The sequence below is a fragment of the Dendrobium catenatum genome, unplaced genomic scaffold, assembly GCF_001605985.2.
Source record: "Dendrobium catenatum unplaced genomic scaffold, ASM160598v2 original_scaffold_36778, whole genome shotgun sequence".
NCBI classification, from domain to species: domain Eukaryota; kingdom Viridiplantae; phylum Streptophyta; class Magnoliopsida; order Asparagales; family Orchidaceae; genus Dendrobium; species Dendrobium catenatum.
The window spans coordinates 112,162-131,451 of NW_021355236.1; the positions used below are offsets into that span (position 1 = coordinate 112,162).

At 38.4% G+C, this 19,290-nt stretch overlaps 1 protein-coding gene across 1 annotated transcript in view; it reads right to left on the minus strand.

Annotated features, from left to right (window-relative positions):
• The window catches only part of LOC110112447, a 68,355-nt gene that overhangs the window by 38,352 nt on the left and 10,713 nt on the right, over positions 1 to 19,290 (minus strand). The window contains exons 2-3 of the mRNA XM_020844673.2: positions 17,479 to 17,508; positions 3,765 to 3,953 (exon numbers count right to left, since the gene is read on the minus strand). Of these exons, the coding sequence (XP_020700332.1) occupies positions 3,765 to 3,953; positions 17,479 to 17,497 (208 nt within the window). The 5' untranslated portion in view covers positions 17,498 to 17,508. The remainder of the gene's footprint in view (positions 1 to 3,764; positions 3,954 to 17,478; positions 17,509 to 19,290) is intronic.

Genomic DNA, 19,290 nt, shown 5'->3' on the forward strand with positions numbered 1-19,290 from the left:
TGCTACCGCGTGATATTGATGCTTCTCAAAATCACTTTGGATTCATGTCGGGTAGGTCGACTATGGAAGCCATACATTTATTAAGAGGTTTGATGGAGAAATATAGAGAAAATAAGGATGATCTACATATGATATTTATTGATTTAGAAAAAGCATATGATAAAGTTCCAAGAGAAGTGCTATGGAGAGTTCTTGAAAAGAAAGGAGTTAATAATGCTTATATTCAAATCATTAAAGATATGTATGCAGGAGCTATTACTTGTGTTCAAACACAAGGTGGATTGACCAAGTATTTCCCTATTTCGGTTGGGTTACATCAAGGATCAGCCTTAAGCCCATATCTTTTTGCTTTAGTCATGGATGTTCTCACTAGACATTTGCAAGAGGATGTACCTTTGTGTATGCTTTTTGCTGATGATATTCTTCTTGTTGATAAGACTAGAGAGGGAGTTGAAGGTAAACTTGAATTATGGAGGTCAACCTTAGAGTCTAAAGGTTTTCGCTTGAGTAGATCTAAAACGGAATATATGGAGTGTAATTTTAGTAGTAATAGACCTAGTGAAATGAAAATAAGAGTATGGTACCAAGTCATTAATAAGAGTACACGTTTTAGATATCTTGGATCTATTGTTCAGAGTGATGGTGAAATAGATGGGGATATTATCAGCAGAATTCAAGTTGGATGGTTGAACTTGAGGAATGCATCGGGCTTGTTATGTGATAGAAATGTACCCCTCAAACTTAAGGGAAAATTCTATAAGATGGTGGTGAGGCCTGCAATGCTTTATGGTGCCGAATGTTGGCCATTAAAAGAGAAGCATAATACTAAGTTAAGTGTGGCAGAGATGAGGATGCTCAGGTGGATGAGTGACTTTACCCTTAGAGATAGGATACGAAATGAGCATATACGTGAAAAGGTTGGAGTAGCTCCAGTAGAAGATAAGATTAGAGAGAATCGCCTTAAATGGTTTGGTCACATAAAACGGCGGCCTTCCGATGACCCGGTTAGGAGAGTAGAGGTATTAGATTTGACTTATGTTAAGAAAGGTAAGGGTAGACCTAAAAAGACTTGGTTATAAAATATTACGAATGACCTTTCTTTATTAGATTTAAACGAGAATTTGACTTTTAATAGGACACAATGGAGAAAAAGGATTCATGTTGCCGACCCCACGTAGTGGGATAAAGGCTTGATGTTGTTGTTGTTGTTGTAGCTGCATCAAAGGGAGTCTTTGTCTTAGAATTTGAGAAATCCTTCTCTTTCCATCCATGACGCCTCTTTGGTTGTCATTATTGTTGAACCATCAATAGCCTTTGATTCTAGCATTACCCCTCGTCGGCTTTCCTCTGCCCGAATGAGAGAAATGGTTTCATCTACTGGTGTTTCCTCTTTATCAATGATCTAAACTCTAACCTGATCAAACTCCATATTTAATCCTATAAGAAAGTCATACACTCTATCTTTTTTAATAAAATTTTTCAGAATAGCAGCATATTCCGAACACTTGGTCTATAAGCATCTGTAGTGATCAAGTTCTTGCTACAAACTTTACAGGAGAGTGGCATATTTTGTCACAATCTTGCTTCCTTATTGTGCTTCCTATCTTAACCTTAATCTCAAAGATTTGAGTAGCATCCTGAGCTTTTAAGAATGTTTGTCTGGTGGCATCCCATATGTCCTTTACAAGAGAAAGGAACATAAAGTTTCACTAATTTCTAGAGTCATAGAATTCCTCAACCATGACATAATCATGGAGTCTGCTTCATCCCAAACCCAAAAATTAGGATCTCCTTCTTTTGATCCAATCCCAAGGAGGTGATTCATCTTTCAAATCCCTTTCAGATAGGCCTTCACAAATTAGGACCACTTCAAGTAGTTCTTCCCACATAAGCGATAGAAAGGTTGCATGTTTTGGAGATCTCCACCCCTTTGTGCACCATAGAGTCCTCTATTTGTTTAAAGCTTTAAGAAGAATTAGCTTCAGACATTGCGGCGACAAGTACGGCTCTCAAAATCGAAGCAGTTCGACTTCGCTCCTGGGACGATGTTTTCTACTTTGCTCCTTTGGACGACGTCCCCTTCCGGTCGGATCGCAAGTTACCTTGATCGGAAGCAACGACGGGAGTTGGCTCACTGTGAAGAACTTTCTCTGTTTCATGCGCTTCTTCGGCAAAATCTCGTATATAAGCTGATCCGGGTCAAAATCAGGTCATTATCGGGTTTCCGGGTCAACCCGAACCCGACCCGGAATTTGAAACGGTTTGAAAATCAGGACCCGGACCAGAACTGTTTTGAGTTCGGGTTGACCCGAACCCAACCCGTTTCGAGTTCGGGTTGACCCGAACCAGAAATTTTCGTGTCGGATTCGAGTTGGGTTTTCAGGTCATGTCCAATATTGACACCCCTAGCGACAAGGGGTACCAATAAAGGCTATTTTAATCAAGCAGTAGGTGCAATGCATTAATGAATGCTATGTTTGCGATAGTAGTAAAAAACAATAAGTAAAGGTTGGCTATGAAGGCACGACAGTAAAATAAAAAATTTGTTGTGATAGGCTTTAGGGATGCACAAGAGGCTCCAAACTTTTGCAGTTTGCCCCTTCTTGCTTGGTCCGGTCCAAACATGCGTACGAGAGGTAGCTCTCGATCCAGACGCATCACAGAAAGAGGTCTTAGGTTCGACTGCTTTGTCCGATCCTCTTCCATACTCGGATCGTCCACATGCTTGCACATAGGAGGCCTCTGCTCAGCTTGAAATCCCCAAACACTCGATCGATCTCAATCGTACGCGGGAAGATCTCTTGATGCATGTTGAATTCCCGTTGGGCTGGTCACACGCACACCACTTGCTCAGCACCACTCCGTATGTTCTTCTCCTTTTACTTGTTCGGCCCTCATGTAGGCAAGTACGAGAGAATACTCTCATCTCCACTTCTTTCGATCTGTATATCCCAGCGATTCCGGCAATGAAGGCCAGTGGAAGAACTAGTATTCCTCATAATTCCGACAATGAAGATCGGTAGTGCGAATCTGGCTTTGATACCATGTTAAATGCAGAGAATTGGAGAGGCAAAAACTTAATTTTATTGCACAAATTTGTCCCTATTTATAGATATATACAATATATCTTAATAAAGAAACAAATAATTAAAAATCATGCATAATTGCCCTAATATAATCCTTCCTAAATCAACCACATAAATATGGAAGGAGATCGGCATGATCCAGGTGAGCCTCCCACGGATCCTCATCCTAGCCGTGGGATCAAGTGTCAAGGGACGGCTGGAATTTAACAAAAACATGATAAAGTTCATTATCCTTCAAAATTATTTTGTACAATAGCATGCTCATGCTTGCATAAATTCAGACAGCACTGACATGTGGGAAGAAGTTGAATGCAGAGTCTTAAAAGACACCACTATATCCCCTATAGCCTCTGGGTACTTAGTTAATCCATCATCGTTCGAAATTTATTAAAAAAAAAAGTAAACCATGCTAATTAGAATCAATATTGGATTCACACAATGAGCAGAACAATGTATTAAAGCGCCACCAGGCTAAGCCTAATACCCGACTCAAGGAGGAGACTCCATATATCAGATAACTTTGAGCAATATCATTAACAACAATTCATGCTCTAGTAAATGAATAAATCATGCCAGAATTTTATGTCTAAAAGCAGTCAATTCTTAACTAATCAAGACAACAAGCCAAACACTGTAAGCCAATAAGCAGAGAATGCTATAAATTAATAGAAAACCCACCAAAAATACTCTTCACGATCATGTTATATGCATGAACCAACTGTTTTCGTTGTTCATATTCACTTGCAGTCGGAAGCAGGCTGGCATAAACATCAAGAAGCAAGGATTCAAGTTCGAACATAAAAGCAGGATGAAATTTTCTCTCCTTCAATTCCTTTAACTCCAATTTTGATGCCTTCTTGCAAAGATCTAGATTAAAGGAAGAAGAGGCAGATGATGAAATAAATGAACAGGCCAAATGCACCACCAACGAAAAATCATAACGTTTTATTTTTAGCATGCAATGTTTATTTAATCTAAATTTCCTAACAGAAACTAAATTCAAGGAACTGATGAGTATTCACATTCAGTTATGTTATTCATAAATTCATGAAATTCACAGGAATTTGAGCCCACTTTAAATGCCAATCATTGATTCTCCGTGCATTGCTAGCTCTAAAACAAAAAAAAATGATGATTATGCCATTCTGATGAAGATGGTTAACACTTAAAGCTAGCACTAAAATTGACGACCAAAACCCCATTAGATGTCTATTACCACTGTACAAATTTATCTATTTTGAACGTCAAACAAAACAACAACCTGAAAACCAAGAAAAACTTTGAGATAAATATATAAAAGATGACAGATTAGTCATCTATGTACTTATATATCTGTTTTTATGTGAGGCAAAAATTGAAGAATTGAATATGATACAGATGTAAGTAATAACAAAGCCAAAGATCATGAGAAAACATATCTCGGAGTTGTCTGTTCATTAATTTCGAAAAAGCATTGTTGTCTGCATTGTATTGATATCACATTTTCAAAGATATCGATGATGGAAGTACAACTTAATCTGTTATTTCCTGATTAATATTATTGTCGATACAGATAATGATGCATCAACCAGCCTAACTCAAGCTAGAACCAACTGTGGTGGTTGTCTCTACCTTTAACCTACTCTATCTTTTCCTACGACTATATTGGGGAATTATTCATTCTTATCAGCCTTGTATGTTTGTTTCCAAAATCGGACTCCTCAGCTGCCCTTTGAAAGAGGTTGTTGCCACATATATGTAATGATAATATTGGCCCAATGAAACAGCTAGACAATTATTATCCAGGTGTCTTTGTATCTTCCTTTCCAATTGCCCAGCTCCAGTCAAGAAGAATCCTTCCTCTACAATCTACTTTCTATTTTACCTATCCCTGCACCAATATCAAAGCCCGAGTGATGATTGACAATGGAGGCAATGGACATCGCAACACAGATGAAAATCTCATTGTGCAGGCCCTGCGGAAACCCTCAATACGTTCACCCTCCCTGAACATAGAAAATATTCTTGCTATAATGAATGGAGAAACATCATCAATAACTAAAAGAACATCTCGTTACCAAACAAGACCATCGCCTACCAAACTAGGACATTCAAAAAGCTTCTCCAAGAAAACACTCAACCCAGTGAAGGTCGCAGCATGAAGTACAATTCAAAAATGCAGCTAGGTCATATTTTGATACTTCATCAAAACATTTTCAGAGTGCAAAGTTTCGAAATTACAAACAGATGCTGTCCTCAAGATGTTAATCAACACCGTCATTACCAGCAACACTTCAACGTTAAGTTGGGCACATGCATATTGAAGACTATCTCAATTGGCTCAAGTCCGTAAAAACCATCTTTGTATGGAGATGCATGAAGAAAAAAATGTTAAATTAGTGCCTCATAAACTCAAAGTTGAAGCAGCTACTTGGTGGTAGCAATCACAAACAGGTCGCCATTGGGAATGCAAACTTCCAATTCATTCATGGAAAGGATAAATAAATCGATTAGGGAGTGATTTCTTATCATTCGCTATGATCGGATCCTATACAATCAATACCAACAAAGTCAACAGCAAGGGCATCATATCAAGGAAAAATAAAGAGAGTTTTATCATTAGAATGCTCAAGTTGGCCTCCATGAACAGGAGCAACATCAAGTGTCATGTTATCTCAGCGGGCTAAATGAGTAGCTTTGTAATTAACTGTCCTTTCAGCCCATTTGGCAGCTCTCTAAAGCTGTCAATTTGGCCTACAAGGATGAAACTAGCTAATCTCAACAAGCTAGCCAATTCTCCACCAGCCGAAAGTCTCTCAGCCAAACTCGAAATAATAAAGTGCAGCTCCAGTTCGAGCCAACAAATTATGAACCCTCTCCTCCCAGGTTCTTCAACCACATAACATGCAAACAGCACTCCCACGATAGTAGATGGGACTCAATCACATCCTGCTAAGAGGAATCCACATGCTCGACCTTCGGCTATCCAATGCTACCGTTCCAACCAAATAGGTCACAAGTATACTGAGTGTCCACAATGGAAAGCCTTATAGAAAAAAAGGCAACAGCGATGAAGATAAAGAGTGAATTGGGTATGGTGAGAAGACTTGGAAGAGGTTGAATTCATTGAAGGGGACTCGGCGAAACCATAACCTGCATTATTGAGCTACTCCTCGCAAAGTAACAAGGATCAAATCAGCCACTTCCTTTTTTCATACGTGTTAGCAATGTAATCACAAATAACAAAAGCTGCCTTGGTGTCCAAGATTCTAGTTGTGAAACTCCTTAAGTAAAAAGAAGCTAAACTCTTAAACATCAAGGCACCTTTTGGTGTAATAGTTTAAATTTCATTAAGAAACTTCGTAGTTAAGTGTCCTCATCCTGGACAAATTATGAGATGCATGACCTCCTGGGAAGTTAAACCAACATGACAAAACCATGAGGTCCTTAGGCCAAAGTGGACAATATCTCGATAGTTAAGAGTTTGGGCTATTTTAAATGGTATCAAAGCAATACACCAGTCAGAAGATGAGAATTAAGTGTCATACAAGACAAAGTAATACTCATGGAGCCACCTCTTGAACCCTATATGAAACAAAGTGCCACGTGGAAGGAGTCACCACTTGAACTTGTAGGGGCCACCTCTAGAATCCTAACAACCTGGTGGATGATTCTGGAATAAATATATTGACGATGACATCAATTACTTAAGTGGTGAAGATTCCAAAACCCTTAAGCAAAAAGAACATTGAGGCGCCTTAGGCGCCTTTTGCAGTAATGGTTGAAATTTCATTAAGAAACTCCACAGTTAAGCGTGCTTATCCCGGGAAAATCCTGGGATGGGTGACCTCCTGGGAAGTTACACCAACATGACAAAAAACCATGAGCCCTTAGGCCAAACCGAACAATATCTCGATAGTTAAGAATTTAGGTTTTTACATTGGTTAAGGTACTCCCACCTTCGAACTGAAAACCAATCTCACTAATACAAAATTGGTTGGATCACTAAAGGCAATGAAACATGACTCGAAAAGGTCAATCATGTTCCATTCTCCATATGGCAATATTATCAAAACAAAATCCTTTGTAACTTTTTGAATATGGAAGCGTATCACATTCCCCTTAGCTAGCCATGATAGTATGCTATAGATGAATGTCACTAGAGAACAGTTACTCATTTTGGTGGAAGGATACAAAAATTGTCTTACCACCACTCATCATAAAAATAGAATAGCCATCAATCCCGTCCCTAAATGCAATGAGAAGCATCAAATTTTGTGTTGTTTAAATCAAAACCATATGGTTTTACTCCGTGCAACCAATGCTTCTTATTTCGTAGAAGATTGCATGTTCACTAAGTTTGAAGAGTATCAAAACGAGCTTAAACCCCCCTCCCCCCTCACTCTAACCAACACAACCACAAACACACAACAAAACGCAACATTCAATATGCTCTATATGAATTCCTTCCTCTTAGAAGTGTACAACATCAGGTTGATTTCCCCCCTCAAACTTGTGCAATCTTCATCATTATCACATGAGTCACAAAGACCATGAGGCATTATGAAATATCACCAACAACTTTCCAACCAAGTTGTATATTCAGGTAATCCTAAACCTATGCGCTTTACCAGTACTACTAGTTCCCAAAAAAGGTGGAAGTTAGTGCACAGGGTGGACAATCAAGGCATCAGACAAGATCACGGTAAAGCATTGATTTTTTATCCCATAACTAGGAGACTTGATAAATTTGGGGGCTCCAACCTTTCACCAAGCTTAAGTTGAAGTGGAGTTATCAACTAGTCTACATTCGACTTTGGGATGAATGAAAAATGGTATTCAGAACTAGAGGTACCTCTTTGAGTGGCAAGTGATTTTGTTCAAACTTTGTAAAGCTCCAAGCACTTTTATGAGTCCCATGTCTGAGTCATTTAAGCTATTTATTCAACAATGTGTTGCCCTTTACATTGATGACACGTTAATTTATAACAAGAAAAATGAAGAACATCTTACATACCCTTGAACAAGTTCTGGTTTTCTAGAACAAAACAAGTCCTAAATTGAAGAAATGTCTTTTCACTCCTCAAGTTTATTCCTAGGCTACGTCGTTGGAAGTGAGGGCATTCGGGAGGCTGAAGAGTGGCTGACCCAAACTAATATTCATGTGGTATTAAGCTTTGTTGGCCTCTATACATATTTTGCACTCAATCGAGTGCATCAAAGAAGGCGACTAACATATATGTCACTTATCACGAGCATCGGGACACCACGATCGCTATTAAAATGGCTCAAAATATTATCAGATAGTGAAATAGATCACCCTGATGTGCTTAGGACACTAAATTTGCCAAAGAAGAGTCATTCGTGAGCAACTCAAATGGAAATGACGACGAGCGTGATTTGTTGGCAAGCGCAACGCTAGCAAAAACTACACAAATGACCTCCGAATATCAAACGAATTGCACTAAAACAATCAGAGCATCAAATTTGCTTTATGGAAAATCCCTCACAGTTGAATTGGGAGAAGGTGGTCGACATCAACGGTATATAGACGGAAGGTTGCGTGACGTTGCCCAAGCATTGTCAAGTTGAAAAGCGGACTTGGGCATTGTATCCAGACGTTCAAATCATATAGAAAAGACTGTAATATTGCCCAGGTCATCGTACAATGCATATAGATGAAGTTGGCACGAGTTTCGAGGTGATAGTGCATGAAACTGTCAAAATAACATCCCGATCACAAAGCGGGCTTCACCGTTACACTTAGAATATCAAAATTACCCAAGGAATAACCGCTCGCGATTAATTTGAGCGAGCATGATCGAAATCGACAGACTACGGATGAAACATAGTGCGATGTCGCCCAAACATCGTCTATTGCAAAAAAGGCTTCGACGTTGCGTCCTGAACGTCGAGAATACCCAAAAATGATTACCGTATTGTATGAGTCATTGGACGAGCGAAAATACAAAATTGGCACAAATTATGAGGCAGTGACACTAGAATATATATTTATATATAATTTTAAAAATAGAAAAAAATATATCAATTTTAAATCATATCCCCCCTTATTCCATCATATTCCGCTCAAATCTTGTTATCGTAGCCAAATCTCCTACTCATATCCTGTTGCTATCTTGTTACTATAGCTAAATCCAATTTGCTCAAATCCTCTGCAATTTGGCGCTACAGTAATCTGCGGCATGTCAACTGGCAGCGGGAGAAACCAAAAAAAAATGAATATACGATCTCACAGCTAATTCAGAATCCCTCTATTCTCATCTTCAATGTACCAAACTCTCATTTTTCTCTCGTTCATTCACGAGCTCTCGCCTTCATCCCCCTCACACATTCTTGTGCCTGCCTCTCCCACATTCTTGTGCCTGCCTCTCCGCACTCTTACCAAACTCCACCCTCACTAACCTATCTCCCATTGCAGCCGGCCTACCCTCAATCCCTCTGTTTGCACTCAACAACAACCGAACCTCCTAACCTCCTAGCATCGTCTCCTCCAACAAGACCACACCTCTCCCTAATACCACAACAACCACCTGACCTTCCCATCCTCAGCAACAGGACGAAGCACATCCCATTCGTTTCTCTGTTCCAGCAGCTCCATTCGACACTAGCAGCTCCACTCAACACTAGTTGCTCCACCAACACAGCCTGAGTCTCTCCTCCCCGTGAAGCCAACCACAACCAAACCCAGCCTTCAACCTGCCTTCTTCATCCCAAAGCCGAACACCTCACTCACAAGCCTGCAGCAATCTTGCCACACTCCTCTCCCGCTACCTCTCTGGTTCGCACTCCACAACAACCCATCCCCTAACTCTTTTTCGTTGCTGCCGTGAAGCCTCATCCCACTACAAACAGCAAACCACTTCCTCCTCCAACCCAAAGTCCACTAACACCAACTCACCAATTCCTTCCTCCTCTATAAACTGCTTCCAGCAACTTCTCAAGTTCCTACCTACAGCCACTGAACTCAACCAAACTCCCAACAACTTGCTCCCATCTACTCAACCTTTTTCCTCACTATTGCAGGTCACTTTATCCACCTTATCCCTCTAATAAACCTGCTACTTGTAGCTACACCTACAACAACAGAAATCACACAAACCCAATCATTTCCAACCCTCTCAGCCCCTAGCCTACACTCCAGCTCCTTCCCATCTTCCTATTTCCTGCACTCTAAGCCTAAATGGAATCACTAGCTTCACTCTACTTCCTACACACAACAACCACCATTTCTCCTCCTCGTCTGCATCCAAACAGCCCAACTCATCTCCATTAACCCAAACCAGCCCCCTCTCTTTTCCCGATTTTCTCTCAAACAGAAAGATTATTTCCCTCTCTCTCTCTCTATTAGTAGTATTATATTATTGTTATTAGCCAAAAAAGGAGAAAATAAGAGAAAAAAAATCAGAATAGAGATTAAAAAAAAAGATATTGTTTTTTTTGCCTCTCATGCCCTCTATCTCATCGTTTTCGCCGCCTCTCATTCATCAAGGTATAATGCTCGCTGACTCTAAACCTAAAAATCTCCTACGCACCATTTTCTTAGCAAGGTGGGAGGAAGCTCGGAGCAACGTCTACGAGAAATCGGGTAAGCCCTGTGCGCACTTTTCTTAGCATTAAAATTAAGTACTCATCCGCGCTTTCATGCCGGCAAAAAAAAATTGCGAGCTTCCATGCAGCTACCCTAAAGACCAATGCACGTTTTTTTGGCGTGGTGAAATTGAAGACCGCGGTCGCAGTGTCATCTGACACCGATCATGCATGTCTTTCTTAACATGGTGCCTAGACTCCCAAAAATTTCCCCTAAACGGAGGAGATATCGAAAGGCTGCTAAAATTTTGTTTGAATTAAAATTTGACATGGAAATTTAAGCGACCTGAATAATACAAAATACAATGAAATTCAGACTAAACAAACTTATGGAGAATCGAACCTAAATGAATATTTGAAATGAAAGTGCAATTAAATAAAAATTGCAACATAATGACAGAACTCGATGTAAATTAAACATAAAAGAAAAGGCAGGAAACCAATAAAGGAAATGATAGCTCACTAACAGGCAACAACGGGGGACTTCTAATGAACAAATAATTTGCTTATGAAAATGAGGTACTTGTAATGTAGTCGTCTACCTATGAGCAAAAAATAGTGAATTTGCCTTGCACAACAATCTACCTATGAGCAACAGCATATGACTTGTAATACTGACATCAGTCGTCCTATAAGCACAAGCAAGGAACTTGCATGTGATAGTTTGCCTATAGGCGAGAACTCAGAAACTGTAATGAATATATCAACTCGTCTACAAGGAAATATAAGGACCTCTATTGAACAAAGCAGCTCGCCTACGAGCAATAAATGACATAGTGAACACTACAATTCACCTATGAGCCGAAGCAAGGAATTTGTCGTGTACATAACTAGCCTACAAGCGATAATAGGAGATTCATAGTGAACAATACAACTCACTTTCAAGAAAAAACATGATCTCCTATCGTTTATTAAGCAAACATCATCAACGAACTATGCTAAATGATAAACTTACATGAGTTAAATGGATGTCCCTATTATCTACAATTAAAAGGAACCTAATTTGTCTTTCTGCCACCGAATACTCAACACTCGTACAAGCGAACATAAGGCATTTCTCGAACTTCAAACGAAATCTTGCGCACTTTCCAAAGATAATCACTTGCGCCAAAAATATATTTAAATATTTTAAATTTTAAAACTCCCCCTCATGCATCAAAAATATAATTCTCTAAACTTAAACATGATGTATTGAAATGCATGCAATCAATTTTAAAAGAAGAATTTTATACCCCCGCATGTGCTCCAACAAACGTGCTAAATTTGCAAATACAAATGTCTGTGAATACTGCGGGTATTAAAAGTTTGTTAATGTTAAACCTATTTTCAAGCTAAACACCCGCATGTGCTCTGACCGTCATACAAAACTCCTAATTTTAAGGTATGAAAATACTGCGCGAGTCAAACATTCAAGTCTCATCCTTTTTCAAAAAGCTGGAGTCAGCATAACTTAAATTCACAAGTGAATGCCTAACTATAAATCCACCAGTATATTTAATATTAAAGTTCATATTATGCATTCAAGGACTTTCAATGAAACTCATCATAAAATACAATATCTTAGTTTTAGCATTCGTATAATCATTGATTGTTGAACCCAATTCTCTGTTAGCAAGCGAACGGAGTTGATAAGGTTCAAATAACTAAAATTTTAATCCCCAATGATGGTCGTATTGAATGCAAATCTCAATCGAATGAGTCCACAAAAATTTCAAAGAAATGTCCTCAAATCTCAAAGTTAATTTTTCAGGGGTCAAGTATACATGATGGCTCGAAACGACGAAACCATGGGATCTTAATTATGTTCATCATCATTTCCCCCACCATCCGCTTTGAGTGCGCGGTGATAAGTTTTCGATTTTTAATATCTAATTATGTTGCTACTATGATGTGAAACGTACATGCGATGGAGTTACTTTAGGAAATTATAGAGAGCAATTTGAACAAAGTAATCCAAATTAAAATTATCATTTGTAATAAAAGAGTGATCCTAAGAATTCTTAGTTTTAACTCGCTTAGGCAACAAAGAGTGAAAATGCTGACGATGTCCTCATCATACTATATGTTGGATACTACATATCTGTTCAACAACTAGCCTTAATCCAATGTTCGCTCCCGTTGTCTGAAGGGATAATTAACTATAGCGGCTTGCGCATATAAGAAACCTAAACTCAGATATACAGTCCTCGCAAAAGGAGGGTGAAATCTCTAGGAAGTGTCTTATCTAAAACTCAATATGCCTTCTGAAAATTTATCCCGAAACCTTAACATGTTAAACCTCTCCTCACCGCCAATAAAAAAAGGGGTCGCGGAGAGGTCGGGAGGCGAATTTTTTAAGCCCACAAGCTTTAACAAGTTTGCAATTTTTTATCATTGATGCATATGCAATTTTAGAACTCTTGTTGTACCAATCACAAGCAACCATAAGAGAAAATTTTAATTACTCATGATCAAGAATTAAGTTACAATGTTTTGAAAGAAAAATTCAACTTAGCTCCTATCTTAACTCTCCCTATATCGAGCGTTTTTTTGAAGTGAAAGTGAGCGCTTGTATGATGTAGATCGATGTGGTCCTTATTCAAGAAGGATGACCTCTAAAAATTTTTTTTCAAATATGCACAAAGAGGCGCGCCAAAAATGGATGACATTAGCAAGAATTATGCCATCATTTTATCACTACAGCATTGGGAGAACAATCTTATACACCAGGAGTTTACAAAGCAACCACCACGCACTCAAATATATAAACTCCCAAACAAATCATTCCCGAATACATTCGCGATGGATTTTTTTTTTCTTGTAAAAGTTTATTTTCCTCTTCAAAAGCCAATCTAGCCACTTGAACAAGGTTGTTAAAGCTTCAAGTAGCCAAGTATCACTTCTCATCACCCTGCAGGGTGAGCTCATGGGAATTGATGGCTCAAGGATCAATCATCAATATTAGAATGATAAGATTTTAGCATAATTTGGAGCCAATGCCGCTAGCACAGCAGAATGAATGACATCGAAATTCAACACGATATATGCATTGGGAGAACTATCTCATACACCAGGAGTTTACCAAGCATCCACTGAGCACTCAAATATATAAAGTTCCAAACAAATTAGTCCTGAATACACGCGTGATGGATTTTTTTTTTTCTTGTAAATGTTTACTTTCCTCTTCAAATGCCAATCTGGCCACTTGAACAAGATTGTTAAGTTTCAAGTAGCCAAGTTGCACTTCTCATCACCCTGCAGGCTGAGCTCGTGGGAATTGATGGCTCAAGGATCAATCATCAATATGAGAATGATAAGATTTTAGCATAATTTGGAGCCAATGCCGCTAGCACAACAGCATGAATGACATCAATATTCAACAAGGTTTTTTCTTCAAGGGTATCAGGTTTGTCTTATTGTGCGATAGAAAAGTCCCCCTCAAACTTAAGTGAAAATTCTATAAGTTGAGTTGAAAATTTTTTTCCCTCCTAGTTCGGCTCCCCTTGGCTGCCTTTTTCCTTTCCCCTTCCCTATATCTCTTCGGTTTTCTTCCTGGTGCTATTTTCCCGTGGCTATTTCTCCCTTGCTGGGTGCTGGTTCCAGTCTCTTGCGCTGCCCCTTCGGTTTCCTCCATGTGCTGGTCTCGTGGCTGCTTTACCTCCCTTTGCTGGGTGCTGATTCCAGTCCCATGTGTTGCCTTTTCGGTTTCTTCCTTGGCTGCTTTCGCTTGGGCTGCTTTTACCCGGTTCTCTGTGTTGCCTTTTCAGGTGATGTTCTAGATTAAATGCTAGCCTTTTTGTGGCTCTTTCGGTGCTGTTTTTGGAGTTAATTGAGGCTATTTAGCTGCCCTTTTTTCTCCTATAAATATAAGGTGTTTTGTATGAATAAAAAAGATTATGTGTGCAGATTTTTGGAAAGAAACCTGAGGGTTTTCTTTTATAGCTTGCGAGCTATGTATCCCCTTCTCCTTCTTCTAGGATAACTTGAGAGTTATGCATTTTTCGTCTTGGCTTCTAACCTTCTCTCCGCAAGTGTCCCCCCACATGTATCTTTCTTCTCGACGATTAGCAAGCAAACTTAAGTGTATGTTTATGTTTATGTTTTTGTTTGTGTTTGTGTCAAAGTTTGTAAGAGTCTTTTATCTTATAAAAAGTTGTATTTTATCGTATTTTGTCTAGTTTTGAGTATTTTATATAATTTTCTATTATCTTAGGAAGTGTATCTCTAGCTTGCAAAAATTATGGGCTTTTCCTAATTTTTGCATGCATCAATTTGATATCAGAGGTTAGGTGTGTCTTCCTAGGTTTTGGTGTCATGTTAGTTCTCATGTATGTGAGTGTCATGTGAGTTTTGTTTGTGAGTCATATTAGTTTTAGTTGTCATGTAAGTTTTAATGAGGCTTGGTTGTATCCATTAAATGGTCGATCCTAAAATCGACAACGGGTTCATTTACAATGCTCAAGGTAAAGTCGGTATTCTTAAATCACCTTTCTTCAACTTTGTTCCAGAGACAGATCAAATTGTGGAGGAATATGTGGATAGAATAATTTTTCAACTTGCTGCCATCATCGAGGAGCAAATTTCTTATGTCCATTGGATGATTGTCGCTAAGGAAAAGAAATCTTCCGAAGATGAAAATCAATTTTCTTTGCAAGCAACCTCATCGGGAGATGAGTTCTTTCAACCGAATGAGAATTGACGTAGGCAAAGGGGGTCAAAATAAGTTGAGTTGAAATTTTTTCCCCTCCTGGTTCGGCTCTCCTTAGCTGCCTTTTCCTTTCCCCTTCCCTGTGTCTCTTCGGTTTTCTTCCTATGTTTTCCCGTGGCTAGTTCTCCCTTGCTGGGTGCTGGTTCCAATCTCCTATGCTACCCCTTTGGTTTCCTCTGGTTGCTGGTCCCGTGGCTGCTTTACCTCCCTTTGTTGGGTGCTGATTCTGGTCCCTTGTGCTGCCTTTTCGATTTCCCTGGCTGCTTTCCTATGGGCTGCTTGTACCCGGTTCTCTGTGCTGCCTTTTCAGGTGTTGTTCTGGATTAAATGCTATCCTTTTTGTGGCTCTTAGGGTACTGTTTTTGGAGTTAATTTGGGTTGTTCGGCTGCCCTCTTTTCTCCTATAAATATAAGGTGTTTTGTATGAATAAAAAAGATTATGTGTGCTAATTTTTGGAAAGAAACATGAGGGTATAGCTTGCGAGCTATGGATCCCCTTCTCCTTCTTCTAGGATAACTTGTGAGTTATGCCTTTTTCGTCTTGGCTTCTAACCCCTTTCTTCTCTCTGCAAGTGTCCACCCCACCAGTATCTTTCTTCTCGATGATTGGCAAGCAACTTTAGGTGTATGTTTATGTTTATGTTTGTGTCAGTTTGTAAGAGTCTTTTATCTTATAAAAAGTTGTATTTTGTCGTATTTTGAGTATTTTATGTAATTTTCTATTATCCTAGGAAGTGTATCTCTTGCTTGCAAAAATTAGGGGCCTTTCCTAATTTTTGCATGCATCACAAAATCATAAGACCAATCTCTCACAGAAGCCAAGTTCGATTTTTACAAAATAGTTGACCAGTTGAACAGTCGTTCGCCATTCTCCATTATGAACACCAAGTAGTCAAATGCCTCTATTAATCTCAAGTAGTTAGCACCGGGTAACACACAAAAGAGCATAAGATTTAGTAGGGCAAATCACCCAGTTGCATCATGAAGTAAAATAAAAATTGTTGGTCATCTAATGAGACATATAAAAAATCAACATATCCCCACCGATGCCACATCATTTTTAAGGATGGAGATTTGGTTATGATCCATCTCACCAAGAATTACTACCCTGCCGGATACCCTGCCGGCACATACAAAATATTACAAGCAAAGAAAATTGGCCCATTTTGGTTTCTGGAAAGCAAAAAAAAAGTTGATAATGCGTACATCATTGATCAACCCAACCATTTGAATAATCCAAAAAACTTTTAACGTCAAAGACATCTATAAGTATTATTGATTGGATGCAACCAATATCTATGAATTGAACTCTGGGTCGAATTCTTAAGAAAATCGGACGATTTGATGCATCAACTTGCCTAACTCAAGTTAGAGCCAACCATGGTGGGTGTCTCTAGCTTCTTTTAACCTTCTCCTACTCCATTATTTTTGTTCTAAGTTAGTGAATTAATCACTCTTTTATTTTGTGCATTTCTTTTCAAATCAGACTCCCCAGTTGTCCTTTGCAGGAGGTTGTTATCGCATACATGTAATGGAAATAGTGGCTTAATGGAACAGCTAGAAAATTATTATCATACTGCTCTTTGTCTTCCTTTCCAATTCCACGATTCCATTGAAGAACCCTTATTCTTTAATCTAGCGTCTCTTCCGCCGGTCATTGCGCCAGATATCAATGCTGTCAACAAGGATCAAAGATCGTTTTATCCTTTTTCCTTCTCACGTGCTAGGACAATTCTTTCTCATGTCCTGGACAATCATGACGACTTACATCTTGATTGCACCTATAATATATTATAAATGTTTCAATAGCTGCGATTTAAAGATGTAGATGAACAAACCCACTGTTTTCAGTCGTTATTAAGATAAAAACCAAAAATATTAGTGAAGCGACTGTCTGCCAAGAATTTTGGTATTCATGTGTTAAACGACTCACTCTAGATTGTTTTTAAGTTCTAGATTGTTTTTTTCTTAATAAACGTTCTCGTGAGAATGTGAGATTTATTATTCTATCATCAAATTTACAAAACCTTTATCATCTCTGATCGTCTACACTAATTTTGAAGCAAAACCAAGTAAATTTTTTCAAAGCAAAAAACAGGTAGAAAAGGGAATCGGCACCTGCTTGACCTAGCAACATGATTCCAAAGCCTGCAACAAGATGAAAGTAAGCATGTCAAGCTTCAATAGTTCACATTTCAAAGGAATGAATGCGCGTAAAAGTCTATCTTAGAGTCACATACTGGACTATTAATTTGCAACACAAGTAAAGGTGAACACTCACTATATGCTGTGCAGGTTAAAACATTTTATCCCAGAATCAAAAGAAGATGGTCAAGAATCGCTACAATTATCCCAGAATAAAAGATGGCTAAAGTGCCATGAGGTCATGAACACTCACTATATGTTACGCAGGTTAAACATTTTATCCCAGAATAAAAGAAGATGGTCAAGAATTACTCTCGCTCTCTCCTAAACATTGCCTATAGGTAACCATTTATCACCCTCCAAAGGAATCACTACTAAATGGATGAGATTAAAAGTACCGCAAGAAATTAAGGGTGAACAATCCATAGAGAATGACCTTAAACTCTCTGTGATAGAAGTAAACATTTTGTTGAGAAGGCTACTCAATATCCAAGAACATCAAATTTATAAAAGAAATAAAAACTTGAATCTGGATGGGAATTATACTATTTTTTTCTAGCATACAGCTATCCTAGTAATTTGGACAAGGCATAATTATAAAATATAAATTGCTAACTCATGTCATTTGCCAAAACAGCACAAGTCGAACTAAAAGAAAAATCAATATTGGTGCTCAGTGCAATGGCTCCAAAAGCATTTTAAACTCTAGAGCTAAAGAAAAGATAAGGATTTAAGTGGAAAATTGTCAAGCACCAGTCAAACACTTCCATTTGAAATAATGAATATGAAAACAAAAGTAGAACTTTTAACAATCTTCACCAAAACTTTGTTAATTTAAATATATATGTCTAAAATAACTGCAATTCATCAACAAGCAAGGTGCTTTCACAGACAAAAAAATTCAAAATGCCCATATTGGTCCTATTGGACTGAATACTAGCAGCCATTTGTAGGCCATTAAACTTCAGTTCAACAAAGCTGGTTCTCAAATCAAAAAATACAGTTATAAAATGTCACGACCCGGCCCGGTTAGCTCGCAAGTGCGAGGCGGGAACAGAGATCGGACATAAAGAAGATAAAAGAAACTTTACAAAACAATTAATATAACTCCAAAATGAAGCATCAACATAAAGAAAGAGCCACTACAATTTCCAAACATAAATTTTTTCTTTTCTTCTTTCAAAGATCACCAATCAATGGATTTAGCATTAAGATTACAAAAGATACAAAAGGGGATCCATAAGTATAACATTTTCCTCTTACATTCTAATTCTAATCTTTCAATACAAATCATCAAAACACAAAAGAACCTACCGCCCGTCGTCTCCCTACGACGGTAGGTGTGCGGTGGTTGGTTGGCCATTTACCCCTTCCTAGATCCTCCAGAAAAGTATTCCCACAACGAGTGTGAGTTTTACACTCAATAGGTGAGAATGAAAATTCAATTAAACATAAAATCAATAAGAGAAAACTATAACATGCTTTGGAAAATTTTAACAGAAGAATCATTGATCATAAAGTAAGTTGTGCTCAAGGAAAAACATGCCTTTACTTCATCTTTCAAATACATAATCCTTTCATAACCTTTTCCTTTCTTTCTTTCCTTTCATTTTAAAACATTGAGGCTCATTTAATCTCAATCACATATGACAATGTATGAAAAACATTCATAATAATTTAGTACGTATATATATATATATATATCACCCGTCTCAGGAGTATCACTTGTACTGATCAGGTACAATAAATTGGCCATTTCCTTTTCCATAGGTTCAAAAGAACCAA